The sequence below is a fragment of the Sebastes fasciatus genome, chromosome 5 (genome assembly GCF_043250625.1).
Source record: "Sebastes fasciatus isolate fSebFas1 chromosome 5, fSebFas1.pri, whole genome shotgun sequence".
In the NCBI taxonomy this organism is placed as follows: Eukaryota; Metazoa; Chordata; class Actinopteri; order Perciformes; family Sebastidae; genus Sebastes; species Sebastes fasciatus.
The window spans coordinates 28,214,639-28,227,173 of record NC_133799.1 but is presented as its reverse complement, the minus strand read 5'-3'; the positions used below and the strand labels follow the sequence as shown (position 1 = coordinate 28,227,173).

The window sequence follows — 12,535 nt, the reverse complement described above, 5'->3', positions numbered from 1 at the left end:
CTTACTGATGACTGAAACTAAATGACACCTCATCCCCACTGCACTTCTACTTCTTGTGGCTCGTTTTAATGCGGTTTTGGGGATTGTGATTCAGATTAACAAGGCAAAATACGGAAGGAGATATACTGTAGCTCTCAGGGTATGAAGAGGTAAAAACATGACAAAGTAAAATATCTTCATCTAATTGGACTGCACTGTGAGCATTTTTTATTTTAAATGAGGTTTTGTTTCGAAATGCTGGTGTATTGATTTCCTCAGTCAGGATACAAGTTTGACATTATACCTCTGTGAAGACTGCACTGAGTGCAGCTCCAGCATTTAGATGAATCACATTGTGTGCTACTTATAAACCAACTCCCGTCCATTATTAATTGGAAGACGGTCAATACATAACACGTTATCGCTTCATGCGGCACATAAGGAATTACCGCAGCATGCTGTACCATACTGTGATTTAAAAAAAATAGTAAATAAACCGACTGTAGTTCTGAGTTGCAATTAGGGCGACTGTTGCTCAGGAGGGACTGCGGCTCCTCCTGTCAACATGTCAAAGTGAAACTGAAGACCCTTAACCCCAAATCCTGATGCTTGTAGTTAAACTACCATCTGAGTGTGTGTGAATGAGAGGCAAAGCTCTATAAAGCTCTTTGGATGAAGGCGCTATATGTAGTCCACTTACCGGTTTTCAGTAACTAAGGTCTGCACAAGGTCAAGTAGCTATACTTATGAAAAGTAATGCACTGTGATTCATATATATCCTACAAAATCAATTTATATGTAATCCACGTAATCGTGAACCAGGAAGTATAAAGAGCGACAAACGCCGTGTAGGAAGGAGGTCGGGGTGGATGTTTGGATCAAAAAACACCAGACTTTGATTTATTTGTCACGTGACTCCACTTCCGGAGTTATTTTAACCCAAACCACAATCTTTTCTTAAACCTAACTAAGTAGTTTTGTTGCCTAAACCTAATCAAGTTGTTTCCTGTGAAGACAAAAGTTTATTTTGAAAAGACTGTATGCATGTAACTAGCGAAAATGTACACGTGTGTCACGTGTTGTTGGACATTCTCAAGTCTGAGAAAATAACCACTGATGATCAAGGTCATCTCAGCTTGTGCTTGGAGACTTCTAATTGATAACAGATAGCCAGTGTTACACATTGGGCGGTGTGGTATCCCCAAGTCTCTTAAGAAAAGATGCAAAAAGATGTTGCGCTATTTTAAATGTAGGACTCAGCAATTTTGGATCTTGAACTAAAAGTATGTGTATCTTGGCCACTGCTGCTTTTGTATCTATTTTTTCCCCATGTGTCTCCTGTGACTCCCCCAACTTTATTGAAGTGCAATATTTAATCACTGGAGCATCCATTTTTAAATATAATCAGTTTATGAGTCTACAGCCACTCTAGCAGCTCTGTGAGGCTGCAGTCGTGCTTTGAGCTAAATGCTAACGTCAGCGTGCTAACATGCTCACAATGACAACGTTAACATGTTGATGTTTAGCAGGTAAAATGTTTTCTGTATTCACGGTCTTTGTCTTCATTTGCTAATTTAGCACTAAACACAAAGTACAGCTGAGGCTGATGGGAAAGAGTTGATTTGGTCATAAATCAAAGTATTGGACAAAGTTCCGCGTTGACCTGCTGGTGGCACAAGAGAAAAAGCCAGAGGATCATCAAAGTCTTTAGGATTCATCCTCAGGGCACCGTGAATATCTGTACCAAATTTAATGCCAATCCCTCCAATAGTTGTTTAGATATTACAGTCCGCTCCAAAGTGGTAGACCAACAAATACAACTCTCTGAAACGGGCCAACCTGCATAATGAGTATCTCTACAGTTGATGCAGTAGAAATACACACACGTTATCAGCAAAATGTGCTTACGTAAAATCTCTGAATACTTCCTGTAAGTTAAGTGTAGACCTATCAATACTCTCCTGTGTCACTTCTGTGTGTAATGTGAATCATATACCTGCAGTCCTACCATCTTGGCTCCGAGGCACATGAGACAAACTATAAGTCTCAGCCTGTGTGTAAGAGAGCGAGACTATGGATTTATTGATTGGCCCTTCACCCCCACCACATCTCCTCCTCATTAGAGACAGCAACAACAGTGAAAGGGTGGTATGAATCAGGCCAGTCATCAGAATAAGACCGATTTACAATAGAGTAGAGAATAAACCTGTGTGATACTTGAGATGAGGAGCAAAGGTTGTCCTTCTTACTTGGTCCTTGTCTCCACTTCTGTCAAGCACTGCTGTGCATTTAACTCTCTTCTTTCATAAAGCAGTTGTGCGTCTACGTGAGGAAAATCTTAGTTTTAATTTAATTTAATTTTTATTGTTGGTCATTAGTGCTATTTACATAATATTTATAAGGGCTATCAGTTGATTAAAATGTTTAATCGTATGATTGTAATATAGTTAATCGCGATTAATCACACATTTTTTATCTGTTCAAAATGTACCTTAAAGGGGGATTTGTCAAGTATTTAATACTCTTATCAACATGGGAATGGGAAAATATGCTTGCTTTATGCAAATGTATCTCTATATTTATTATTGGAAATCAATTAACAACACAAAACAATGACAGATACTGTCCAGAAACCCTCACAGGTACTGCACTTAGCATAAAAAATGTGCTCAAATCAAAACATGGCCAATTGCAGCCCAACAGGCAACAACAGCTGTCAGTGTGTCAGTGTGCTGACTTGACTATGACTTGCCCCAAACTGCATGTGATTATCATAAAGTGGGCATGTCTGTAAAGGGGAGACTCGTGGGTACCCATAGAACCCATTTTCATTCACATATCTTGAGGTCAGAGGTCAAGGGACCCCTTTGAAAATGGTCATGCCAGTTTTTCCTCGCCAAAATTTATCGTAAATTTGGAGCGTTATTTAGCCTCCGTCTCGACAAGCATGTACAGGATGACATGGTTGGTTTCTAGTTTCATATGATACCAGCATCTTCACTCTAGCTTTAAAACTGAGCCTGATAGAACCTAAAAATCACAAGTTGCTTTAAAGAAATTAGTGGTGTTAAAACGAATTTGCGAAGATGCAAACCTTGACAGCCCTAACATTTATATATACACTTATTTTTTCACATACTTGTGTACGTAATAGTTCTTTCTATTGTTCACCTTTATTTATCCAGCTTTATTGTCCTAGATGCTAAATCTATTTCTGTCTACACTGAGAGCAATGCAAAAATAACGAGTCAAATTCTTTGTATGTGTACACATACTTGGCAAGTAAAGGTGATTCTGATTTACTTGTAACCAGTGTTGGACCGTGACTACCGAAAGGTAATGTACTTAAGTACAAATTTGAGGTTCTTGTAGTGAAATAAAAAGTACATTTTCCTCTGAAATGTAGTGGAGTAGAGAAGGTACATGTATCCTACAGCTGTAGTTACTTAATTATTTACAAATGAAGATTTTTGCACACAAAAAGTATACGCAGAGCTTATAAAATATGTTTTGTGATAAATTAAACTACCCAACAACATTTTAAATTTAATTGTAATCATTTGTAGGTTTGTGCCATTGGTTCGACAAACAAAGCATTGCGAAGGTGTCACTTTGGGCTCTGGGTAATTATGACTCACTATATTCTGAATTTTTACAAACCAAACAATCAATCGATTAATGGAGAAAATATTCGGCCGATTAGAAAGATTATTTTACAAGATTGTTAAAATGAGCTCCACCTCAACCCACTACAGCAGTGAAATCCTGCTTTAACATGAATACATGAGTAATAATATTCAAGTGATATAGTATGCCAGTCACAGGGGACATTTTTCTACATTGAGTTCTTTTCCTTTAATACTTTTTAAAAGTATTAAAGTACATTTTCCTGATACTACTTCCATACTTTTACTTATGTAACCATTTTCAATGTAGGACTTTTACTTGTAACAGTCTATTTTTAGCGTGGTATTAGTACTTTTGGTAAAGTAAAGTAAATCTGAATACTTCCTCCACTGCTGTTTGTAACAGAGGAAAACTGGAGGCCTGATACTTTACAGAAGGAGGAGGGCTTACTCCAGATAGGAGGCTTGTTCACTAAACTGTTCCTCTTTCATCTTGTAATACACAACCTCGTACTTTGTATTTGAAAGCCTGCGTGACTCATCGTCAGCAGCGAGGAAAATGCAGCGTATGCTTTTGATCTTTGTGTTACGTAAAAGACAAGAACATCAACACACATGACATGTACATGTACATGAGTGAAATGATAAAAAAAAAAAGCATCAAACACACATGTCCGAGGCTTTGTATGCTTGTGCACCCCAGCTCAGTGCTGTAACATGGAGGAGGTAACATTAGACACTGAGTCCTCCCTGACCAGCCCAGTCTGTCACTGTTTTGAGACACAGACAAATGAATTGCATCGTTATTACTTGTAAGTGAGCTCTACCTGCTGGCAGAGATTTGTAACTACAACCTGTGACCCTTTGTTGGCCTCCACAGAACACAACCATCTCTCTCTCTCAAAGATATTGACTCAGTTTGTCAGTCGTTATTTTTTTTCCAAATGTGACTTGCTTTTATCCCTCATGAATCTTGATTATCCATGCCTGTTTTACTTCTATTTTTATAGCATTCTAAATTTAGCAGAGAACAAGAGCAGTACGAACCTTTCATTACATGTGGAATGAAGCGCTGCTGTCCCTTTAGTAAAAATGATTTTAAAAAGACATTAATCAGTGTCTGTTTATGATAAAATTAACCAATTTCATCTAATAATTTTCACCCTTTTCTTTCTCTATTTTTCTCCATTGAGTTCTAATAGATTTCAGGGTCGATTTTAAGATCCTATTGATTTACTTTCAAGATTCGCTTTGAGCTTGTGGCCTGGTTATATTATTGAGCTTTTAACCCCATCTGAGTGCAATCTAAGTCAAATCTAAATCTTTTTTAAAAATCTTATTTGTGCCATCGTTTTAATATTATATATTATTTTATAAATGTATTTACATTAAGCACTTTTTTTATAAGTTCTATATGATAGAGTTGATTTTGGTTTATATAAATAATGGCGGGAACTTATATAATAAAAAACTAATTCAGAATTTCTTATAATATCCATGAAGTACGTTTTGTTCGTAATAATAAAATGAATTGTTGTGGTTATAGCATGATTCATTAAATATGCTTTACATAAAATGGACAAAAAAATCTGTCAGAAAAAGTACATATAATTAAAAATATATATATATACATATGCCTTTTATTGATGCCCAGATGGGAAATTTGGGTGTTGCAGCAGCACAAGGACAGAAATAAGTACAGATAAATTAAAAATATATATAATCATATAATATAGGCTACATAATATATTCTACAGGACAATATATACTGGTAATATATATATATTTATTTATTTTTTACCGGTCTATATTATTTTAATTATTATTTATAATTTTTATTATCAATTAATTATTTTTATTTTTTTTAATTATATTGGCTATAATTGGCTACCACCGCCAGGCTGACGCTCAACAGCGAGCCGTGATTGGCTCTGGAGGAACTAAACTGCGTCACGATTCAGTCGACGAGACAGACAAAAACCGGAATGATGTAAGCCATCAAAATAAAATAAAGAAGATTAAAAGAAATAGTGATTTGCACACAGTAGTGGTGGACTTCAAGATAAAATGATCCTCATTTGCTAAGAAATACCTCCTTGCAAATAAAGAGTGGCGCGCGGTTTAGTAATTTGAATATTGGATTTTTATTACACAATACAACCTTGTTTCACTGTTTTATAAAAGTTGAAATCAGTTGAATTTGTGTGAATTAGTGTAACATAAGCAGTTGCTCCCGAGTACAGCACTGACGTACAGCATATACTGTATATATATATGTATGTATGTATATATGTGTATATGTATATATATGTATATGTATATGTATATATACATATATATATATATATATATATATATGTATATATGTATGTATGTATATATATATATATGTATGTATGCATATAACGTGTGTGTGCAGACAACATTGTGGACAAAAAAAATTACAATACATTTCTGCTTAAATCTAGTCTACTTTCGGGACTGTTTTCAGTTTGGTCTACAGCTTATTTGCACTTCCTACGGGTATAGCTCGGTCAAAGTGCTTTTATTTTGTAAGATGTGGCCGGAAGCAGTAGTAGTAGTGTTTATGATGGCTGACTTGTTATAGTAGTGGACGGAGCTGTTGAGATCCACCTCCACCGGAGCAGAGGGCGAGAGAGTTGGTCCAGCTCATGGATGGATGAGGTTCATCCCTGCAGGCTGCAGTCCAGCTCAACATGGCGGGCCGTGAAGGCGACGTGGTGTATTTACAGTCCGGCTCCTGTTCCGGATCTCCCACCATCAACCATCATCTCTCTTTAGCGGTGCCCGTGTCCGAGCAGCAGAAACCGAGGAAGAAGAGGAGGAGAGCTTTCTGCCTGAGCAGGATGAAGTCCCGCGGCAAACAGCACCAGGAGGACGAGGACCAGGACCAGCATCAGCATCAGCATCAGCATCAGCATCAGTCCGCCGCATCCAGCAACAACAACATGCCGTTCATGATCCACTGCCAGATAGGGAAAGAAATCAAGCACATCTGCAGCAACTGTCGAGGAGCCGAGTCTCTGGATGGTGAGAGGACAGTTTACTAGGAGAAGGAGGTTTTACTCTTCTCTCTCTGAATCATCATTACTGTCATCTGCCTGGTGGCCGCTCCCTGCCTGAGTATCACTCAGATCAGCCCTTATAACGATCCTTTGAATCACTTTACTTTGTTAGTGACCTCTAAAGAAGCTCCGTGGTATCTTAAAAGCCTGTTGAATCAATGTAGTGTAGCCTGTTTGTGATTTAATTGAGATAAAGATTCATTTTTTAGTGTGTGTGGATTTGTTTTGCTTGCATTTTGGTTCTTTGGTCCACTTCAGTAAGAGAGTAGCCTATCATCCTCACAGCATGTACAGGCTGAAATGATAACATTGCTAATTAATGGACTTGATTTTAATTGAAAAAAAATCTGTTCCCAGTCTTAGTCGGATTTAGTCATGCAGAAGATCATTTAAACTGTAGTGTTTAGTAAAGAACAAACAACCAGCCAATTTAAATGACTTAATTGACCAAGACCTTAATCAGGGCTGCAGCTAATGGTTATTTTAATTGTCCATTAAAGCAGCAGTGGGTAGAATTAGAGCAAGTATGATTTAAAAAAAGAAGAAAAGTTATTTTTATAAAACGTTCACTATATCCTGACAGTATCGCATGAGACAGGTAATCTGGAAAAAAAAACATGTGCTTCTGTGTCCTCCAGTGCTCCTAATGGCATCTTCAAGATTTCACAGACCGGAAGAAAACAATCAATCAGAGCTGATCTGATCAAATATGAATCAATATTCTGTTACTGTAATGCCTATTTCTCACCTCAAATGTTTTCAGAAACATCTTGTAGTGTACTGTTAAGCTGTAAAATGAGAACGTTTGTGACCCGGCAGCCATGTTGAGATCAGTTGAGGAAATACCAAGCACCGCCCACCAGCCGGAGCAAACTTTCTCATTTTACAGCTAAACAGTACACTACAAGATGTTTCTGAACACATTTGATGTGAGAAATAGGCATTACAGTAACAGAATATTGATTCGTATTTGATCAGCGCTACCTAGTTTGACCGGAGTTCGCGAGTGATTGATAGCTGCCTCCGTTGAATGAACAGCCAATAGGAACACTTTCTCTCTGAAATGACCTGTGATTGGCCAAAGTCTCCCGTCACAGGCTAGATTCTTTAAAGCCTGAAAACAGAGCCATGAGGAGGTGCAGAAGTCTAGTTTTCTCTCAGAACACTTGAATTACGATATGCTGGAAGGTTATTATGGCATTTTTGCCCGATGATGCCAAAAACATTCTGCCTACTGCCACTTCAATTACTCTCTGTTCAAAATCAGAGGATGTAGGGTATTTTTGCTTGTAAAATGAGAAACTATTATTAGATTATCAACTCTTTATTATCAATTGCTGCTAATTACTTATCTGTCAATCGATAGTCTGTCCATCAATAATCAGTTTATGGACTCATTGTTGCAGCACTAGTGTCATCACACTCACAGCGTCTCACGGCTGCCCTGACCAGCTGGTCGTAAAATGTGTCCCAATCAATCAGCCTAGTTAATTTAATTTGAAAATCTCTCTCCAGTATTATTCTCCAACCGCAGATCAATACAGTCATGAAGAAGATTGCTTAAAATGTACTGTAATATATAAACTCGTTTCCCATAAAACACACAACCAGTCGATTTAAATGTCTTACTCGATCAAGACCTTGATTGGGGCTGCAACTAATGGTTATTTTTTATGAGCGATTATTTATTATTTAATCTATAAAATGAGTACTGTGAAAATTGCCAGTTCCCAGAGCCAAAGGTCAAAGGCCAAAAAGTCTTCAAATTGCTTTGTTTTGTCTGAAAACATCCCAAAACCTGATGATTGTTAAATAAATATTATATTAAATGGATAAGAAGCAAAATGTCACTTTTAAGAACCTGACACCAGTAAATTTCTGGCATTTTTGCTTGATAAATGAACTGAATATACAATTAAAAAGGCATATTAATTTTCTTTCTTTAGCTAATCAATTGAGTAATTGGCAGTCTTGGCACTAATCTTGTCATCCTCAAGATTAAAGAATCTGTTAGTCGATTTATAAGCTGTAAACAAAGCATTAATTTGATTCATTAATTAACTAAATTAAATTAATTAAAATTAAGTTGATTTTTGAAAATCTATCGTACTGTTTCCCACCACAGATCAATACAGACGTACAGATGATTGATGCTTAATATCTATTAGCTTAATCAACCCAAAACCCAGCCCGGTATTATTCATTCATTACAGCTCATTCCCAATAAAAAAACAACTAATCCAAAAACATGACTGGACCAAGAACCTGGGGATGAGTCGGCTAATGGAGTGACTGAGCGTCGTCGTCTCTGGTTCAGCTGCTCTGAGCTTGTTGTTGAGTGAGTCAGTGTTTTGACGAGGCCGTGGTAAGAAAACAGACCCGGGGTCTGACTGAAAGAATGTCGCCCTGCGGTGCGAGTCTGAGCCCTCTGACTCACTGCTGCTCTCGCTCCACTGCTGGGGGGGTCCGGCAACAGCAGCGGAGGCAGGACGCTCTGTTTACAGGGACAAAGATGAGTCAGGAGGGCTCAAGACATGAGAGTTCACCTCACGAATGAACATAATTTGTTGTTTTTTTTATAGCCACATGACCTGAAAAGACTAATATGTTCTTCATTTTTTAATATTGATGATATTGTAGATTTTGCTTTGAGAGAAACTATGCCTTTATTTGTGAGGTATTCACACCAGGGTGCTACACAGGGACAGCTGAGGTGGAGAGGGGCTTGGGGTTAGAGGGATTGGATGTTGTTGTTGTTGTTGTTGTTGTTGTTGTTGTTGAAGAAGGGCCTCTCGATGGTGGCTGCTGAGCTGGTACAGATCTGAACTGACATCCTTCTCGTATCAAGGCTGACATCTCCTGCCTGCAGCTGCTTACTGGTTCACACTGTTTTTTCCCCCTTCCCCACCACTGACATACTGTTCAGCTTTTATTCGTTGCCATCATTTCCTTGGCTCATTCCGCCTGATAAAAAATAATCTGAAATTGGCAAGGTTTTGATTTAAGTCAGGGACTTTCTGACCAAAGAATAAAGCAAACAACATCAAGAATCTGACCACACATTCAACGCCAGATTTTACGACAGTTCTTGATACTTAATGCTACAAACACATTTTGGTCCGTACCAAAAAAAGTTTTGAGATTCAATAGCCAGCCATACCAAGTCATGTTTTAGTCCCATTTGACTGGTTGTTGTTGACAATTTATAGTTCTGTTAGTTAGCAGGATGTGGCAAAAATCACTTTAACAGATTTCATTCAAACTAAGGCCGTTGGTCCAGGAATCATTTAGTATCTTTTGGTCCAGATCTGGAGCCAGCAGTGCTAACATGTGTCCATTTATTAAGGACTTTTCTTCTTTCAGAAGTTTGAAACAAAAATGAAGTTTTTCTGGATTTCTTGGTTTAACAACAATTACTTTTTTATGCCACAATCAGATTTTTATGATTTCTTCAAATTTGTTCCTCATCCTACAAAGTTCAGCAAATGGCCATTACATTTTATTACCAGTCATATTTGAATGAGCCCAGTTGCAATTATTTTTCTTTATTCCATGCCTTCTTTTTGTAATTGGTCGCCATAGTCTTGTAGCCATCATTTATTATTTGACTTAAATTTTCTTAAAAATGCATTTTCATCATTCAGTATTTGTAGGTGGTGCAACAACAAACTGATACACTTGAAATTTCTGCTCAGTTTATCCTCCTATAAAGCCCTAAACAGGGTTATGGTATTTTTCTAAAATCCTGAATACTCAAGATTGGAGGATTCCGGTTTTATTACGGACCAACTTGACTGATTTGCGGAGGCATACAACTGCAAGGTGGTAATTCTAGTGCAGTTATTATTTGTGTCATTTCACCATCTACAACTGTACTAAGTGTTGTACCGTATATTCAGTGCACATATGAGTCAGGCTGCAGGGTCGCCCTTTCTGGACATTTTGGTTAGGATAGACACTGCTTGCCGAGGTGCTTGAACAGGTTTTCACATCTAAAGGATTTTATTCTTCTGTAGTGTATTTGTCTGTGAATATGTGTATCACTGTCTGCTAGTGCTTGTGTGTATTTACATCCACTACTGCCTGCTAAAATGCTGGCTTCCTGTTTTGTTTTTTTGTTCATCGCCTCTGGCTCAGGTGTCATGTCCTCAGATAGCAGGATGATGTTTGTAATGGGAAAAGCATCATTTCAAATGAAAAATGCGTACATGCTGTATAGAAACAGCCTCCAGCGTGATTACTTTCAGATAACTCCCATTGGGCCAAGAGCACTACAGTTCAGAGTCAGACAGCGAGTGGAAAAAGTGGAGGAGGGAAAGACGAGGGTTTCTTTTTGTTTAAAAAAAGTCGAAATTTGTCATCGATATTCACTGTATCACTTCTTGTTTACACTCTGTTTGTGTTCTACCTTGTTCTATATCTACATTTAGTTCCTCAGTGTCAGGCCCATCCTGATCTTTTTCTTCATTTGTGCCTCAATGAGGCTTCTCTCTGCAGGTCCCCCCCCCCCCTTGTCTAACTGCAATTAAGAGAATAAGCTCTATACCTGACTTGATTATGCACGGCCCTCTGGGAGAATGTGTCCCTCGACATTTGAATCACAGACCAAGTGATCATCTGTTTTCCTTAACTGTGGATTTAAGAAGCCCAGTATTAACAGTAAATATGCAGTATGATAATATAATATTTACTTTCTTCCCGACTTAGAAGTTGCCATAAAAAGCAACTTTGTCACTCCTATAAATCTTGAGCTCGTCTCCCTTTAGCAACTCATATTTTTACATCAACATCGGTATTATTTTAACGATTACCAACCTCTACATTTACAATGACTTTAAATGTAGATCTGCGGAAAAAAAAAAATTGTAGCTAAAAGATTAAAGCAGTTTAAGTCAGAATTGATTTTTCTGAGTACCTCTGTCATTAAGGGTGTGTGACAATTTATAGGTGTGCTTAGATTGATATCATGTGACAAATGAGGAGTCGTTGGGGGATGGGACAGCTTACAGCAGGAGGACATCTTGGAGTATTAGTATTACTATATGGGTTATAAGGATGCATAACAGAGAAAAGCATCAAAGTTTGAGAAGCTGCAACCAGACTAACCATTGTGGCTGTATTTCCTATGTTTTTTTTTGCAAATTAAAAGATAATACCTAGTACTCGTATATTTTAATTCTGCTATTATTGTGTCCTGGTGGGTAAAAGAAAATTCACCATCAAGCAAGTCAAAAACACATTTTTGTAAGTGTTGTTTACCTGCTTGTTGATGACCTTGTTGTTCCCGTTCTGTTTCCCCAGCTGAGGAAGTGGAGAGGTTGGCAGCGATGCGCTCTGATTCGCTGGTTCCTAGCACACACACGCCTCCCATTCGGCGGCGGAGCAAATTCGCCACCCTGGGACGGCTCTTTAAACCCTGGAAATGGAGGAAGAAGAAGAGTGAAAAGTTCAAGCAGACCTCTGCCGGTGAGAACCGAGACACTGTAAACACATTAACACCCAATTCCTCCCACCTCTCCCTCCCTGCAGTAATCTGCTTCACTCAGTCACTGTAGATAAATGTCTCCCTGTGGCACCTAGCAACGGCAGCGCTGATGAATGGAGCTGCAGAGCAGTGGGTGATATACAGTAGGGCCTGCAGCAAAGATCTACTATGTATGATTATGGTTATGTAAGGCTGATAAAGCACCAGGAGGCTTCGGGGTCAGCTGCTCCTGCTGCTGCTGCTTCATCAACCAGACCATCAGCAGACCAACTGCTGAGCCTGGTTCTTCTACTGCACTGGTCTGGTTTTAACATGTTATTGGCATCAAGATAGATGGATGCAGTACATGAACAAAACAC

General features: G+C 38.3%; 1 protein-coding gene across 4 annotated transcripts in view; it reads left to right on the top strand.

The window, feature by feature from the left end:
- The window catches only part of phactr1 (phosphatase and actin regulator 1), a 42,306-nt gene that overhangs the window by 16,420 nt on the left and 13,351 nt on the right, over positions 1 to 12,535 (top strand). For 3 of the 4 annotated variants that reach the window (XM_074636283.1, XM_074636282.1, XM_074636285.1), the window contains exons 3-4: positions 6,214 to 6,656; positions 11,993 to 12,157. In XM_074636283.1, the coding sequence (XP_074492384.1) occupies positions 6,323 to 6,656; positions 11,993 to 12,157 (499 nt within the window). In that variant the 5' untranslated portion in view covers positions 6,214 to 6,322. The remainder of the gene's footprint in view (positions 1 to 6,213; positions 6,657 to 11,992; positions 12,158 to 12,535) is intronic. The other variant, XM_074636284.1, reaches the window with a different exon arrangement.